At 38.6% G+C, this 19,087-nt stretch overlaps 1 protein-coding gene across 18 annotated transcripts in view; it reads right to left on the bottom strand.

Moving 5' to 3' along the window:
- Positions 1-19,087, bottom strand: part of LOC139961728 (protein CBFA2T1-like) — a 157,862-nt gene that overhangs the window by 3,369 nt on the left and 135,406 nt on the right. For 14 of the 18 annotated variants that reach the window (XM_071961166.1, XM_071961190.1, XM_071961183.1 and 11 more), the window contains 8 exons: positions 12,017-12,258; positions 9,537-9,626; positions 8,086-8,267; positions 5,933-6,177; positions 3,667-3,755; positions 2,323-2,566; positions 667-857; positions 97-265 (listed from right to left, as the gene is read on the bottom strand). In XM_071961166.1, the coding sequence (XP_071817267.1) occupies positions 97-265; positions 667-857; positions 2,323-2,566; positions 3,667-3,755; positions 5,933-6,177; positions 8,086-8,267; positions 9,537-9,626; positions 12,017-12,258 (1,452 nt within the window). The remainder of the gene's footprint in view (positions 1-96; positions 266-666; positions 858-2,322; positions 2,567-3,666; positions 3,756-5,932; positions 6,178-8,085; positions 8,268-9,536; positions 9,627-12,016; positions 12,259-19,087) is intronic. The other 4 variants (XM_071961234.1, XM_071961250.1, XM_071961257.1 and 1 more) reach the window with 4 other exon arrangements.

The following is a 19,087-nucleotide window of genomic DNA, read 5'->3' as shown; positions in this document are numbered from 1 at the left end:
ACTAAAGAGGGTATATTTTCTAGAGAGTATTTGCTGTCGGTGTGCCCCCTGCCCACCCCCCCATTGGAATATTTTATATATCTCTCCATTACTTACCCACTTTATTGTTGTTTGAGCTTCCAGGTTTGGACTGTTGGTTACAATACTGACTACACATTCTGTGGTGGTTCTCCCAGTCTTTATGCTGACAAAAGGAGCCGCAATACCTCGCTGTGTTACAACCACTGCAGGTTTCATTTGCCTTTCGTCCACAATTCCAGCAGTTCTGCAGAAAATAGACCCACAACACCAAGCCTGTTTATGTTTGCGTTAAGTATCCACAATACCAAGCCTAATTATGTTTGTGTTCAAGTATCCACAGATCATCATATTGTTCATGATCATCTATTGTTCACTACATCTTAACATAGAATCACTTATCACAGTTTATCACAGTTTCAATGGTACTATTTTATTTTCTTTTGATTGAAATTGTCGTCATAGCGATAGGCCCCTCCCCCAAGGTCCTATGTGATGCTACGGGTAGGCACTTAACATGCACAGGCATGTCCAGCATTTTTGACAATGCCTTTGTTTGACTGATCTACGTATAAAAGATCAATTTAAACCTCAGTCTGCCCTTTTGTTAAGGGTGACTAGTGTCCCCACCCTGTCCCTCCTTCCTACCTCACTAGAATCTTCCTGCTGGTTGAGTAACGACACCGCCTCTTCTGCGGCTTTCTGTCTCGCCTCCACGATGGACTGATCCAGTTTGGCTCTCTCTGCGCTAACCATTTCGTTAGCCTTCTGTTCTGCCGCTGCGACAGCCTTCTGCAGTTCTGAGACTGCTTGCCTCTTCACCTCATTCACAGCCTCCTCTGTTTAAGAAAAGAGTGAATATGTACACAATATATACACAATATACACAATATCTACACAATATCTACACAATATATACACAATATATACACTTTCATGATACACGTCCAATATCGTCATCCCAAAGCTATGTATAAAACCCTCCGCTGGAATTGACTGGCAAAAGAGAAGATATTAGCAAAACTTTCTGGGAGTGGTGGCATGGCAATACAATTAACATGTTCAACTCATTACGGGTTGAGAAGACAACCTATGGGGCCTCCTGGGAAGAGAAACAACATCGTCATGTTTGGTGATTGATTGAATGGAACAACACCTGGTGAGCCACCGCCACCTTATTGACTTAGCAAAGCCACATGACAAAAGAGTGATGTAGAAGACAGCCAACATGAACCATTTCCATACAGGAGAGGGTGGAATCATGAAACAGGGTGTGAGTGGGGGGGGGGGAGGGAAAGCTGGTTGGGTTCAGAGTATTGATGGGGCATCCATTTTCTACATTGGCCAACCTCAAACTGCAATCACTTCTGGCTGTCATTGCTAAAATCACGATGATTTGCAGAACAGACAGAATTGGCCTAATATAAACCTGAAGTGAATTGCACTTCTCGACAAAAGAGTGTAAATTTCCAGATGAATTTTTCTGTTGTCATTAGCAAGGGTAAGCTTTCTTTTTTTGTGCAATCCTTATGTTTTAGCATTCACAGAACTCCCCTCAAAAATTTTGTGTTTTCCTCTTTCAGGAAGGACTATCCGTTCCTGCAATGTGTTGCATGCATCATACCACAAATCTTATTTGTTCTTGTGTGGTTTCTGGGCGTACTGTATACTAGACACAGGGGGTGGGGAAGGCATTCTAGAAGCCAATAGATGGACAGCAGGACCAAAGATTAAGACGGTGGGGGTGTGGATGAAACACCAATCATGAGATCGGCGGGTGGGTGGTGGAATGAAGCAGAGATGAATATCAGTATACACCATCTTAAAACCACAACCAGAAACACTAGTGAGAGAAATGAATGAATGTCTAGAGGGACACATTTGATTCCAATGGGGTGAAGAAACCATTATCACCAGACCCAGAGGTACCAGTGAGATACAGATGGAAGAGTCCGTGCTCGCAAGGGACAGTCTGGTGGGCACAACTGCTTTCTTTAAAATGTTTTTGGCTTCAAAGTTTCTGAATGGATGACAAAATGCACTTCAGAATATGCTATAGATGTCACTGCAAAGGACTTCATAAATTTGGGGTGACTATTGAGATGGTGCTTAAAAATAGCAACATGATGATTGTAATTGAATGGATATCCTTTGTAACTTTTATGTATTTCTTTCTATATTTTTTAGTTTTCTTCAAGGGCAAACAAGGTTTTCCCTTTTTTTTTGTTTTTTGGGGGGGGATTTTTTTTCTGGCACCGGAGAATTCCTCTGAGAAGTTAGAGAATGATTAATGTGAGCATTCACCCATTTTGTTTGATACTGCTGCTTGTGACGTACCAGCCCTCCTTTTGACCTCAGTGACTCTATCCTCCACTGGAGAAATGGCAGCCTCGCCGGATGGCGGCCTCTTGTTGAAATTCCGGTCCACGGACTGGGAGTGTCTTCGCGCCCACAGCGCCAGCTCCTCTCTGTCTTGTATGCTTCTCTGATGCAGGACAGCCAGGGCACGCTTCGTTTTCTCGACCATTCCCACAATGCATTGTAACATCTGACCAAGATAAATCAGAAAAATAAAACGTTTAGTGGTTACGATGCCTAAATATATTCATAGTGTGGTAAGCCATACATGTTAATAGGTACATGAACTTGTGCACACCAAAATGAAGAGGATTATCTATTGTCTAATGCAGCAATATATTAAAGGAAGGTATCAGGTTATCATGTTGGCAAAGAAGCATCAACCATTTAATTCACTGGTTAAGGATTCTACAGTATAGAATTGTTTTTATTCCTATTCCTAATGCAAATCCCTTTAAGATTTTTGATAAACTGAGAACTCTACATGAGATTTGTAAAATATTTTGACAAGCTGCAAGTCATCTGGTATAAATCACAAAACAAATTGCCAGTCTGAGACCAATTGAGATAACCTCTTTACCCAATTTTGCCACCTTTGAGATAACCTGTTGACCCCTTGAAGCTCAGAGGGGGGGGGGGGGGGAGAAAGGACCAGCTTGAGTGTGCTTAAAGCAATACTACATATCAACTTTCCTTGAACTTTCCTGGATGACTGTATGTTCTGTTACAGACATGATTATATAACCATTGTGCCTACCTATCATTAACTGACATCACCATACCAAGTATGAACTCGATCAGACGGTTGAAGAGATATTGCCAATATTATAAGAATTTTAAGGTTTAGCCCCGAATATGCATGACATGGGAACCACAACTAATAGGGCACATCTATACATCATGGGAAATCTACCTACCAAACACGACATTGACTCAACTTGTGCTTCTTAAGATATCGTGTTTACGAGCTGGCCGTCACACACACACACACATCAGCAAGATTCCAAAGGTTACTACTGAGCCTTCGGCATCGTAACCAAAAATGGCACTTTCCTCAACTAGGCTTTGAGTGAAGAAGTTGAAACACGAGAAGATGTGTCTCCCATGAAAGTGCCTCCTCCCAGCAAACTAACCGACATTTCAACTTAAGTTATTACTAAGTACCTGTTCTCCCACAGACTAGCTTGTATTTTAAAAGAATCCGAAGTCATCAAACATTAACGAGAGACAGTTTGACAGATTGTGAGAGTAGTGCAAGCTACTAGGATAGATTTATTGTGTAACGCTCACCGTTTCAACATGTTTCCACTCGTCTTCTATCCGGTCATCAAAGTAAAATGGATCCGGGAAGAGACTCTCTCTGGAGGGTGGATAGCCTGCTGTGTAAAGAAAACAAGTCATCTAACTCTATTACTTTTTACATCTTCTCCTCCTGTGTAAAGAAAACAACTCAATTTTACTTTTTACATCTTCTGATAATGTAGAGCCTTTGAGTATGTGCCTTCATGACTTTTTTTCCTTCTCTAATTTGTTCTAATAAATATTTTCAAATGGACTTCAATGATTCAACTGTAGCTTTCGTATTTATTCCTTTGGTAATTTCTGATTGAAATGATATTCTATGGATTACCATAGCAACAACATCTGATGACTCATTATGCAGTTTCCCAACATTTTGAGCAGAAGAGACAATGGGCTTTAATTTACATGAAGTATGACTGTTATTTATTGAATACACAAACAAACATGAGACTCAGAAATCTCAATCTACCTGTAAGCTCAGATAGGTCAATATCTATATTTATAATATCTCACTGTAAGTAGATTAATATTTGAAGTAATCGAATCTGCTGTTTCATTGACAAAATCAATTTGTTAATTTCTTTAAATGAAAGATTTTTATGTTGTCCAACGGCCAAGTATATTTCTCCCTGCCTCTTTTAAATTTCAGTAAGTTTTTCTTTTATGGCTGTCAGATTAAAAAAAAAGATTTTTATGTTGTCCAATGGCCAAGTACATTTCTCCCTGCCTCTTTTAAGTTTCAGTAAGATTTTCTTTTATGGCTGCCAAATATAAATTAAAAAAACCCCCCAAAACAGCTAGTCATTATGAGAATGTTGCAAAGTGTCCCTGAATCTCAGAAAACTAAAGAAAATTCGATACTGGTTTACCACAGCAAAGTATATATATCTTTCTTTCAATTATAAATGAGAAAAAAAAGTTATCATTGATGAACCACATTTGGAACATGGTGCAGCCATGTATGACTTGAGCATTAAAATTAATAAAATGATTATATGTACGTCAGCCAGATATGACAGACCATTAGTCTTATACTCTAAGACTCAAAGCACTCACCAAATGGATATGAGGCCAATACAGCTGCATGGTTTTAAGCAGTTGATTTCTGAGTTATTTCATATTTATTACTTCAGGGTTCCACAGACTAAATTAACAAGTTCATCATGTACATGTTTGTTTTTATCATGTTATTGAATATTGCAAAAGAAAATGCCTAGATGAGGTTTGTGAATCATCATCTTGCATAGCATGGTGAGGCAATGTCAAAGCTAATGCAAACAGTTTATAAACTCAATATGCTGTTTCAAACACCATCACAACCCTGCCAAACACCATGAAAAAATGTGAATTTCCTTCTCTCGGTAGAGATACCATGCAACCGTCTCCCCCATCATGCACCAACCAAATTATAATTCCTCCCAAAATGAGATAATAAAGTGTGGCAAGCCCATGACCCAAGCTGGCACAAGCAAAATGTCAAACGATATTAATCCCTAAATACCGGATTGTCACGGCAACCATGTGATCTTTTCGTCTTGTCTATATATATTTTTTTACCCATCACCTGCTTCAACCATGTTACCATCTGTCCTTTTTATTTCCTTCCCAGTTTAACAATTGCAATCCCTCATTAATACTAAGACAAACACTCCAGACTAGTTGATGATTAGCGGTGTTGGGTGCTATCAGAAATGCCAGGTCAACACTGCTCGTGCAGTAGCTTGCCAAACGGCAACCTGGGTTGTGATACCTTTTGTGTTGCTTTGGGGGGGGGGGGTATTGGACGTGCAAAGATGTGTGAGATAAGACAGAGAGAGTCGCAGGCAGACGGACGGACGGAGAGAAGTCGGAAAGCGGAACGATACGGACGAGACAGAGACAAAGTTTTTTGATTGTCGAGTGGTTAGAAACACCGTGTACACACAAATTTTTACAATAAAAGGGTGGAGTAAATTTTTTTGGAGAAAGCCAGAATAACTACTATCGATTCTAAGTTTTACTGAGATGGCAAGGGGGGAACACTTAATGCAGGAAATACGTGTTTCCTTTGAAAACAGATGTAATTCCCTCGGATATTTTTGGACAGTTCTAATCACAAGTTGATGATAACAATTGCACAATTGTTGATATTCCTGGCCTGTTTTCAATATTTGCATCTGACCACCTAGTGCTACTAATCTGCAGAGATTAAATCCTTTATACTAGTAGCGTTATTAGTAGTAGCCTATCCGCTACGCAGGACGCCTAGACGTACCAAACGGTGTGTGGCGTTCCCTTTCACGGTCTAACCTCTCCCGCATCTCTCTAAAGTCTCTTGGCTCCCTACCATGAACCATGTCCTCCACTCTGAAAGGGTGAGAAGGTGGAAGGTGATTGAAATGGTTGACTGATGAGGGCATACCAGGCAGGGCAGTTGGGGAACCAACACCATGGTGTCTCTTTGGCAGGGGTACTTCTACCCCAGAACTACTTCCGTTCTCCTTTGGTCTGTTTGCCATCCTGTCGAGAGGAGAGATCAAGCAAAATAAATTCAAGAACTTAGTCTGTTTTTTTTTTTTCATTTGACTATAAAGTATACTGTTTTTATTGCTAAAGTGGCATGAATGCTGTTTATTCTGGACGATTTTGAATTATTAACTATTAAAGTCAACAAATTATTTTTTTTTTTTTTTTAGTTTACATTAAAAACTGAATTCAATTGAAAAAGTTTTGGAACACTGGCCTTTATTTGCCTTACATGTATAAATTAGTGAAATTAAGTAATTGAGTATTGACAATCAAGGACACCCTTCTGCCAACACCACCTGTTCCAAAACCTGCCTGGTACCAGCAAATGAGCCCAACCAACCTTGCCTTTTCCTCAGTACAAATAATTACGCAATAATAAATGAATAGATCATGGGATTAGATTCTTCCACTATTTCCAAGGGGACCAAAGGTCGGAATTTAAAAAGAACATCGAATGAAATACTGCAAATCAAATTGTGAGGATATGTGCGCTTAGTGACTGACATCTTTCATGCTTCCTTAAAGAACACCCATTTATAATTTCTAGTCTCCTTATTCTGTTATGAATGAGTTAATGGTTAACTACTATAATGCTTTTCAGCTCATGATCAAAAATTAGAAACTACTGCCTTGGAATCAGACTTGGAAATAATACATTATAATGGCAAAATATTTGGTGAGATCCTTCAAAATTAGCAGGTACACTTTCAAAACAGATGGTTGCATTTACATACATATATCTCCTAGGAGAGGACAAGGTCTATTTTTATTTGTGTGAAAGGGAACTTATACAGAGACATTCACTGTGCGGTCTGCAATGGCATCCATAGTTGACAGTCTGTGTTTCCACACGTTTGGTGACATGAGCTGATCAAAGCTGGTGTAACTATATATATGCTGGGATGTGCCCACGCTGGGCGGCACTGGGCGGCTCCGCCCAGCACTAAAAATTACTGCCCAGCACTGTCTTAAAAATCGTGAATCCCGCCCAGCACTGTTTTCATCTAAAATCCCGACATTCCTAACAATATATTCAACATAAATTGGGCCTAGCCTATGCCAAAATCATACAGACGAGTAATGCATTAGTTATGCATGGGAGAAACATTACTTATTGCCCTCAATCGGTCCCTTGTAAAATCTCTTTGAAACAAACTAATAACTTTTACCAGGTAGTAGGTACGTAATATATTTCACTAAAAAAAATGGAAAAATGTAAATTGTTAGAAAAACAAGTACTTGTGTATGTGCTTAAAAAGCTACACAAGTGCCAGCATTTGGCATCTGAGCACCTTCAAAAATCGAAAAATTTCTCAAAGGGGAGGGGGACACCCCCTCCCCCTTAGACTCCTCCCCCAGGATGGCGATCAGTATACCCGGCACTCAGGAAATCCTGGGCACATCCCTGTATATGTTTATATGTATATATATAGTACCCAATTTTTAAAGTACTAGTAGTACAACAGAGGCCACATACCTCCAGAAACCTTCAAAACTAACCTCAATCCCCAGCTTAGGCCCAACAATAATTTAAGGTAACAACTACTGTAAGCATACTCTATGAGCAAGTGCATTTCTTGTGTGGGGACAGGTAAGCGTGAGAGAAGGAATGAAGTAATCTACAACTAGGAACATACTAATTTGACCATCAGACTCTGTTGACAGACAGTAGTCGTTATCGTCATCGAGTATTGACATGGTAATTTCTACTTTTTTTACTACTACTATTGCTACTAATACTACTACTATTGAGTACCAGCTACCACTACTACTATTGCTGCTACTACTACTATTGAGTACCAGCTACTACTACTACTATTGAGTACTAGCTACTACTACTACTACAGCATTGACTACCAGCTACTACTACTATTATTGAGTAGAAGTGTAGATATTTACCTTTCATCTGGAGATCTCCTCTTGCCATTTTCATTTACTTCTGTGATTGAGGAGTCCGCTGGGTCCGGTGTACTCTTCACCTCCAGTATCTGTTGTTCGTTCTGCAGGTAGTACTGCTGTGGGTTGACTTTGGCAAGTCTGGCGCAGTGCATTAACTCTCGTTGTAGAAGGGGAAGATTTGCCTATAGGATACAATTTAAGAGAGATCCTCCAAATGTCATACATGTAGCTCAGCATCTTTTTTGCAAACCTTTCTCTGTCATACCGTCAATATAACCAACTGAGATGTAGGGATGCCATACGTTTCTGATAATCAGGGATTTGCCCCGTGTTCTACTTAAGATGAAAGTACCGTCCCTCGGACGGCTAAAACTAAAATTGTACTGATCTTCTGAAGGTCATTGTGACGTTGGAAAACCATCACTGCTTTTTTAGATACCCACGCTACAAATATTACAGATGGAGTCCACATCCACTGTAGGTTTGAACATGTTATAATTGTCTTCAACACACAAACATGATTCATGGACTCATATTAGCACCATAAAACTTGGCGAAAAGGGAGCTCTGTGCAACATGGGCTACAGTGCATAGTTACCGTGCATAGTTACTGTAGCATAGTTACCATGCATAGTTACTGTAGAGCTCTACTGTGCGACTGTGCATAGTTGTTAACAATGCTTTGTGCCTTCTTTGAATGAAAGCCTTCAAATTAACTCACTAGACCATATGAAAGGAATTATTAATTGGTTACTGAATATTAATTTAAAACCAGAAGGTTCTTTTGTGCCACTGCTAAATTAGACTGCATACCTGAAAACCTTTCTTTTTTTCAGCTTCAAAATCATAATTTTTTCCACATAAGCAGGCATCGAGTCAGACAAGGAAAATGGAGCTTAATTTTACAGGCAATTGCAACATTGGACCTAGTATTGTCTACATAATTGACGTCACTAGTAACCTTTTTGAGCAGACGACAAAGGTCTTGCCAACAGAGATATATCGAGCCAGGGGGGCCAGATGTAAATATGATCGAAGGACGGAAAGTACCATCACATATTCCAGAGATGATTATCAAGGAGTTACAAATCACGTAGAGACAATGAGAGTAGCTGACAAAGACATAATGCTGGTACTACAGTTACTGGCAGGCCCCCCCGAAAAATAAAAAAACAAAAATAAAAACACACCCCAACATCGGCAGGTCATAATCTGACGGTGGTACAGTCACGAGTTAAACTAGTAACTATGATTAGCTAAACTCCTTATTTTGAGTACTTACCATGATCTATCACCACCAGTACATTTCAACCAAATTTTCTCTCCATTAATAAACGAGTCTTTGTCGATATCGACCACCCACTCTATTACAGCCATGAACAGTAATGAAGATAAATACGATAAAATAAACATCATTTCTAAATTTCCAACCGACAGACCACCACACTTACCTTCAGAAATGGAATTACAAATGGTCTTAATGGGAAGTTTGTGGCTTCCTGGAGTTTATTGTGAAACTCTTCCACTGAGAGAGCGTTGTTCTGAAACGAGAAGAAAAAATGTCCATTACTGATTTATTACAATACAGCCGCTGTACCAACCACCTACCCACCCCCCCCCCCCCCCCAATAATAGTTTATGTATGTGAATACTGTACATGTGTCTCTATTTCTTCTATACACATGTCATTCTATGTGTGTAATACCACCTTGGAAACAAACATCTGCTACTTATTTACATGAATTATGATGACATGTCACACTGGACTTCACAGACAGATAATTGTACACATGTATGTATAGGCTAATTAACCTAATATTATAAAATCTGTACTAAACCATTTAGAAATTGATAGCAACTTTAATGCATTTCTGGTGAGAAACCCTTTACGGTAATTGTACTGTAAATCACTAGCAGTTATGGCCCCTTAAATATGCTAGGAAATAAAACAATGCTTGCTTTGCTCACAAGTCAATAAGTATATCCCCCAACACCCCCCCCCACTCCCCTCCCATCCCTCCCCCTGCTATTTATAACCATTTCCTTGATCTATTATAGACAGCTACTTGTCTAACTGGAAGGGCGAGGGTGAGGGTGTGGGAACATCCAATATAGTGATTTTGCCTACTTTGGGGCAAGTTTTTTTGCCAATCTGTTAGCTTTCTAAAATTTGCAAGTGTTATACCAATGACCTTTAATTTATAGTTTACAGCTCTAGATGGAAATTAAGTGAACCTCTGTCCAAGAGGTCGGGTGCAACTTCCCAAATTGCTCTGTATGCCCTGTTTCTGTTCCTATTATTCAGAGGTAATTAGACTAGCAAACAAGCTTTTCTATTTAAATTCTCTTCAATTGATAAAGACCTTTTCATGTTCTTCAAACTTTCACTTTAAAAAATTCTGCCCAGCTTGTCTGCACAAAGGTCATATTATAGTTAGAGAGAAGATAGTGCCGGGTGGGCGGGCGGCTGTAGGCATCAGACAAATGCATTACTCTAAGTACCCAACAATGAAAACCAAATGTTGAGTTAAATAACAGAGACGGAGAGAGAGAGTAAACATCTCCTGGGATTTCTTCGAACCATTATTTTCCATCGGTTTGAGAATCCCTAGCCCCCAGCTACAACCCTTAAAACCTACAGGCTCTTTCCTGTTCTTTTCCAAAAAACTTTGTTTTGAGATAAAAAAATGGTGTATAGTCAACCAGTCATAGCTTCAAAGAACTGTTGGATTTTTTTGGATACACCCTTGTTACATGATACAAACAACAGGGCACTATTGTATATAAGTGTATAGGAGTATACAAGTATAGATAACTGTAATTTAAGTCACCACAAAACTCAGATTCTGCCATAAAGCCTGGGACCAGCATCTTTCCATTTCAAATTTGCAACTTTGTCATTACTACATTTTGACTAGGGATGGTTTCCAGTTGCAGGCATCTTTTTTTACCTCTGGCTGGCTCGTGGCTCGGTTTATGACTTAATACAACAGCTGTTTGATTGATTCTTTTTCTGCGCCATTTTAAGCTGATATAATCATGAAAATTCGTGCAGAGTATTTGGCAGAGTTTTTGTTTGATATCCAGAACAGTAATAATGCGTTGAGATGTAGTCGATTCTATCTCTCGAGTTCAAGGTTAAAGGATCTTGGAGAGACAGAATAGTTCTGTAGTTAATTACATGCACCCTCAAAACAGCTGAACAGTTATTGAGTAAGAACGATAGTTCATCCCCTGACCCTTGACATACTTAGGACATTTACCAGTGACTTGCAGGCAGGAAAGTCACTTTCCACTAAGCATTTGTGATGCAGCATTCATAATCATCAGAATTATAACCAAAGTAATTGTTAAAACATTTTAAGCTCAAATGTTCTAATTATAAGAATAAATTTGTTAAAGACAAAGCAGTCTTGTGCTGTACTCTACTGTGTCAAAACACTTACTTAATTTATTCATATTGTGAGTGTATTAATGTAATTCATCCAATCCGTTATCAGAGTCTACACAGGTACTGCATATGCATATATATGCATATATGCATATATGCATATGCATATATATGTATATATATATATATATATATGCATATGCATATGCATATATATATATATATATACATATAGTATGTACTGTACTATACACAAGGACTTGCAATGAATACTGCATCTTTCATATGACCATTTCTGATATACAGTAGTCAAAGGAGCTATCACCATGTTCATTGACCAACTAATTTTCACTGTGTACATCAATTTAGTAAAATGTCAGTTGCAAGGTCTGTTAAGTATTACGTTAGTTTTCGTGAGAGAAACTGGTCAGAGTCATTCATCATCAATACCAATCTACAGTAAACTCACAAATGTCTGAAGAGAAGAGTTAGGGTGAAGAGGGGGGTGGGGGGGGGTAGGAATGGAAGGAACAAACTCACCACAAGCCCCATCACTAAACTTCTGACCCTTTCCCCAATCTCGGGTGAGATATCCGTTCCAAACTGCTGGAGCGTGGTCAGGAACCTCTTTAACTTGCTGAGTTGTCTCGCTCCACAAGCAGGAGGCAACTCTTGATTAGACAACGACGTCGCCGAAGGGGTGGGTCCAGCTGACCCTGTAGCTGGTGGAGAGGGGGTCCCATTGACACTATGAGGTGAATGTACTCCATTCATCAGGGACCCTGTCGAGAAACGGACGTAAACATCAAGAATGAATGATTGATCAAAGAATGTCTGTTGACAGAATCAAATGCATTAACAGATTTTTTTAGCATCGACATTATTCGAATAGCAACCTGATATAACTAGTGTATTTTTCAGTGCAAATACATGACGTTACAAATATTGGTTTTACTTTCTGAATTTATCTAGCAACAGCTGGGTAAGTGACACCATCACGGCAGATGGCAGGCAGATGAATCCAAGCTTGAAAGTATATTGTATAATCCCCACATATCACTTCATGTAGTACCAGAATCATCTCTCTCTCGCAAAGCTATAAACACGCCATATTATTACAGTTAATTAAGTCATACAGTTAAGGGTACATATATGCAATGTAAAATGAATTCTCCATGAATGAGAGAATGAATTCCCTTCATAGTTAAATCCCTTCTATTAGAACAACAACAGTAGTTCCCTTGTGGATATTTGCTTGCAAATATGTCGATAATTGGGTACAGAACAAAAGCAACCGATTTTGATGTATATATGTATTTCCAAAAACATATTTCATTACCGGAAGTTTATTAAGAATAAATAAGATTCTTCATATAAGCCGTACTTTGATTTAGGTAAAAGATGATAATTAAATTCGTTGCCTTTTTTTCGTAAGCAGATTTTAAGCCAACTCATTCAATGCGATTAGTGATAATATTTTGTCTGTCATTTGTTTTAAACTAATTAGAATCCTATTGTGTCTTTGCTTCTACCTGCTTTTCATTAGGCAGTATGTAAACATTTGATAAAGTTTGGAAACATTTTACAAAAATATTATGGCAAATTGACCGAAATAACTTTTCTTTTCAAACGAGACGGATCTTATAAAGCATAAGGCATCAATAATGGCTTTGGATTCTCAACCAAAACAAGAGAAGGTTCCTATGTCCAAATGCTTTACTTTGCTATAATTAGTATTTAAAACTGTAAGAAAGCAAATGGGAAACTATATGATAAACTGTTACACTATTACTTTGTGATTGGAATGAAACTCATATAGAGGTCCATACGTATGGAACCTTTAGTATTTCAATTAAAAGCGGAAATAAACATGCACAAAAGTGTACTTTGAGCTGAAGAAAGAAGACAATGTAACAGGCAGTAGAAAGGGGCTCGATTAATTAAATTAACCATTCATGGCACACAGCAGCATATCATGACTCAAACTTGTGCAGCCTCGTTAGCAGATCGCCACATAATTTTAATTGAGTAATGTACTTTCTTGACTAATTAAGTTAGTTGCATGAAAACAAGTTTGTTTACACATGTGTGTGTGTTAGGGAAGGGGAATGTGAATGATTTAAAACAACACATGCAAGATTAAATACTTTACAGAGTACAAGATGAATAAATAATGCAAACTACCCTTAACAGAACACACTAATTGTCAATTCTCTTTTCCCCTAACCAACCCCCCACCCGGCCCCCCCCCTCTCAGATGACGATTTATTACAATCAATGGTCTTATTACAAAAAATCCATTGAGTCAGCATTTTCCTCCCTCTCATTGTATATAGTATTATTAAACACTCAAACATACTAAGCTCCCAACTTCTATACCGTGGTATAAAGATTTGCATGCAGACAAATTTATCTATTTTTTTTTTACTCTTTTTTTTTGATTTTGCCACATGTGACAAAACCAAGTTATATCTTTTTTTGTGTGACGGTAAAATTTTAACAATTCAAAAACGAGCAACTAAACACACCTGCAGTTTTTTCATGTTGATTATAGAGCAGGTGTAACATAGTTTGAACTATTTTGCTTGCATGCTTAATGAAGTCCCCTGGCTGAAAAGTTGTCAAGTCTGAGGATGCCGAGCCCCTCCTATATCAAGCTCGGGTCTCGTCATCACGTTTGCAGCTGCTCGGAGCAGGTGCAACAGCTTTTGTTGGCTGCAACCAGCTAGAGCTAGCTAGCTGGAGGAGGAGACGGTAAGATGTGGGATGAGGCAGTGGGGACACCAGCAATGAGAGACTATGTTAAATATTGAAATCAAACCTAAAGCAGCCTGCCTGCGTGTATGCATGCATCGCTATACCCCGTGAACTGCTTAACGTTATCCTCAGATATCTGGTGAAGATTTAAGATTTTACAGGTGGATGATGCGGGGGGGGGGGGGGGGGCAGACATCCAGTTTTGTAAAAGAAAAGAGTCAAAAACAGAAGAAGAAAAAACAACTACGTATGAGAAGTGTGTGTTTCCTGCGCAATTTTCTAAATAGACTAGAGAACAAGTTTTGTTGTATGTGAGACATGGAATGAACCTTGTGTGTGCAAAACCAATGTCTATTGACCAGGTTGACAAAATGATACTTTATGATGTTAGGTCAAGTGGAAATAGAAGCACTTAGAAGAGAAGAATACTTTTCACGACAAGTCTCCAGAGGGAAGTAAATTGTATCCAATGTAAACCGGTTGATATAACAAAATGATCACTTTATGCAATGTAAATCGGTTAATGTAACGAAATGATCACTTTATGCAATGTAAATCGGTTGATATAATAAAGGATCATTTTATTCAAAATAAACCATTTATTTAAAACTAAAGGATCAGTTTATCCAATGTAAACCGGTTAATGTAACGAAATGATCACTTTATGCAATGTAAACCGGTTAATGTAACGAAATAATCACTTTATGCAATGTAAATCGGTTGATATAATAAAGGATCATTTTATTCAAAATAAACCATTTATTTAAAACTAAAGGATCAGTTTATCCAATGTAAACCGGTTGATGTAACGAAATGATCACTTTATGCAATGTAAATCGGTTGATATAATAAAGGATCATTTTATTCAAAATAAACCAGTTGATTAAAACTAAAGGATCAGTTTATCCAATATAAACCGGTTGATATAACGAAAGGATCAGTTTATTCAATGTAAACCGGTTGATGTAATGAAAGGGTCACTTACAGTATGCAATGTAAACCGGTTAATATAACGCAAGGATCACTTCATCCAATTGTAAACCGGTTGATATTTGAATAGATCACTTTATTCGATGTAAACCGACTGATGTAATGAAAGGATAACATTATCCAATGTAAACCGGTTGATTAAAACGTACAAATCAATTTATTCAATGTAAACCGGTTGATATAGCAAAGAAATGCAATATATTAAATGCGCAAAATGCAGGGAAAACGACTGGCTGTCCTCCAAGGGTGTAATGGCAGCAATGAATCGTGAATGTCGAAGTTACATCATTTTAAAAATCAGATTGCGGCTGAAATTATGAATTTCTTGCCACCTAAAAGGTTGCGATGATTTTGACACACATATGCTAGAAAATCTAATAATGGTCATCTATTCTCAAATTTAAAGAAAACCAATCGCTTTTACCCGAATCCCAGCATTTCGCTTAAGACTGTGACATTTGTCTCAATTATTAACACTCCTCATTATTCAGTTTCTGGGACAACATGCACAATCAAATTCTGGTAGTGATAACCTCCAGAAAAGGTACTTTTTGAAAACTTTAGGCAATTTGAACATACTGTATGCTTGAAACCTGTGGACAATACTGACTGAGCCCTCCCCCCCCCCCCCCCCCCTTTAAGCAGGCAGAATGTACCTTACTTTTACATATCCCAGCTAAGCCATAAATGTCACTGAAGCATTTTTATGAATGTTCATGAACAAACCAACTGAAAATTCATCTCCAAACACATTCAAACACTGTCATGTTTGGAATTAAACATTATGTATATGATCTAGACTTGAGGGAAGGGGAGTGTGGGGGGGTGTGGGTTGAGGTTGTATTATGAACTATTGCAGGGTCTCTCTACCGCAAAACTTTGCAACCAAGCTGGAAAACACTTTTCGTTTTCAATTTATTTCTACGAGTCGTTCAGCTCTGAGCAATCACGAACACCTGCAATGATTCAGCCGAATCAATTCCTTTTTTCGTTTTATCCCTGGCACAAAAATTAGAAATTGTTTTTTTATCAAAAGGTCTGTCACAAATAAATTGTATTTACACTGAAAAAAGAATACCACAAACACCTGCCAGGCACCTGTTAATTGTTAGTTTAACTAATGTATGTGTGTCTGTTCCTGCATACACTCGTCTGCTTAAATAGCTAAAATGCTTCAAAATCATAAAAATATATATAATTCTCTCTTAAACTGTAGGGACTTAATTTGCTACAGCTGTGAGTACAACATGAATTTGATAATCAATTGACCAAATAAATATATAAATTTATATATACAATTTCTTTTTCCACATAGTTTTAACACATGTTACTGATGACACACGCAAGCATCTGCGATTTCTTTGAGAAATATTATGGAAGAGGCAATCCCAAAAAGGATGTGAAACACTACAATATATTTCAGCCATCTTATGCTTTTCAAAATTGGAGGATAAAACTAGCCTTATGAGATTTTGTTTGCAACTAAATTAGTATGAACTATTATTAACTTGCATTGGCTTATAGTGTGTTCAACATGGAAATGCTTCTAACAGATATTATATCTCCCCCTCCCCCCTCCCCCCTCCCCCCTCCATGGTTCCAAAAAACTTTTTTTCAAACCAAGGATGGTGAATGGGGGAGATGTCCCCCTTCCACCATGGTTGGTTACCACACATTGTTCTTCACACCAAATCATGGGGCGGAGAGTGTAGAGAAGTATAAAACTTTGTCGGTGCAAAAGTGGACCACAGAATTCATGTCACTGCCGTTACTTGGCATGTGTCTGTACTTATTGCACTTAATATAATTTACAACATTTCAAAGCAAGAATATTGATAATGGTGCTTGACTGTATACAATTGTAGTGCATCATGGGGTGGGTGGGAGAGGAGAAATACGGCCGTTATTCTGACTTCAATTTGAGCAAATCGGCTTTCTGTACCAGCCTTGGGTTGTATCAGCTCAATTGTAACCATTTGATAGGATTTAAAGCTTGGTTGACCCCTCGACCCAAACAAGCTGGTGATTATATTCAAGTGACTATAGCAATACATGTATGTATATTATTCTGTGAATATTCAAACTGATTATTTGGACTTGAAAGCAACAGATCAACCTTTTTATAGTTTTCTACCATTAATAATTTAAATGTGGTTTATATAGGTCATCAATATTTGCCCCAGATATTATCCTGCAAATGTGAACAGAGCAACCTCAGAGGTTGTCCAAAAGTTTGATGAATAGCAAGTTCAGTAACTCTGGTAGACACTTATCGACTAAACTGACACCATTTTACAGTTCTTGGCAGAATGCCAGTGACCTCTAGTCTGACAAGACTTAGAGGTTGCATTACCTTCGCTCTTACATCTCTACTTCTACCTCATGTGAAACATGACACGGTCAACGACTCGCTTTAATCCTCCTCATTCACTTCTTCAATCTTTTACATTTTTCGTGTTGATTTTAGGTTTTTTGAACACATTCTGTCTTGTTATATAGAAATGCCTGACCTACATAGGAAGTTCCTTTAGATGATTCTGTAGATATGGAACCGAGGAAGACTCGTAGCCAAGCACACATATACATTCATAATTAACACACTTTTCGTTTCCTGTAGCTAAATTGAATGGGAGCAAACGGTCGTCAGAGAAGAATGTCTATATTAATTAGGTCGAAATGTATTAACGGAGCCAGGCTGTAAACTTCTACAAATGTAGGTGAACTCTGGTAGCATTTAGGTCAAGTAAAATGTACTGAGTTGGCACACAAGCAAAGTGAAGAAAACTGTTTTAGTAAGGAGGCTAGTATTCGTATTAAACATGGAAGAGCACACACTGCTAATTTCTCTCTCATGCATGTTTCAAAAGTGTGAGCAGTTTTAAATTATATCTTTAATACAGCTATGGTAAATTGAAACCCCTCTTAGTTTATATGCAGATGGTGTCCCTAACACATATGTGTAGTAAATTGCAACATACAAACATTGTTAGAAAAATTTAAATCAACACAATAAGTTCTAGGGAATTTAGCATTTTTGAAGCATGTTGCAGTGGAGATGGGGATGGAGGGGGAGGGGGGGGGGCAGTTTCAATCAGTGATCCAAGCTATTCTTATCAGTGCAGAATAAGGCACATTTCTGTGTGCATAAACCAGTCCAGGCACCCAAGATGGGGCAATGTCAAAACTCTTCCCATTTGGAGAATAAAATTACCAACATACGATGGGAAAGTAGTCACCTCTGGTATTGTCAACCATGCACCCCCCTTATGGTGATAGCTATACGGTACGATATACAGTAATCGTCTGCAGACATACTGAAATGCATTATTTTCCAGCTCCATCAAACTAATTCAGCCGACCCAGTTTGCCTTTCAGATTCAACGTCCATGGCCATCACGACGACGGGTAAAGAAGTTCAGCGATGCCTGCGTTTGAGTCAAGTCCAATGCGGTAAGGTCGTTACATGCAGTATGATACCGCACAATGAAGTTAACACTTAGGATATTAGAGAAGATGAAAGACCTGCCTGGGTTAACCATCTACAGGTTCACGATGTCACCTTTTATTGAGTATGATCAATGTGATTAACTTCCTCATGAGGGTTAACTACAGGAAGTCTAAGGCTTAATGCGACAACCAACTGCATCATTATTAATTTGACTGCATCTGTGCGAGTGTGAGGTTGGGGAGGGGAGAAGGATGAGAGTGGGGAAGGATGAGAGGGAGGCAGGGGAAAGGAAGGGAGGGTGGGGGAAGGAGGAAAGGGAGGATAAGGTAATTAGGGAAGGCAGGCAGGGGGAAGGAAGGCAGGGGGCAGGAAGAAAGGGAGGGTGAGGTCATTAGGAAAGGGAGGCAGGGGAGGAA

This window comes from Apostichopus japonicus, chromosome 3 (genome assembly GCF_037975245.1).
Source record: "Apostichopus japonicus isolate 1M-3 chromosome 3, ASM3797524v1, whole genome shotgun sequence".
In the NCBI taxonomy this organism is placed as follows: domain Eukaryota; kingdom Metazoa; phylum Echinodermata; class Holothuroidea; order Aspidochirotida; family Stichopodidae; genus Apostichopus; species Apostichopus japonicus.
Note: the sequence above shows the minus strand (reverse complement) of the source record. Positions and strands in the feature narration are given on the sequence as shown.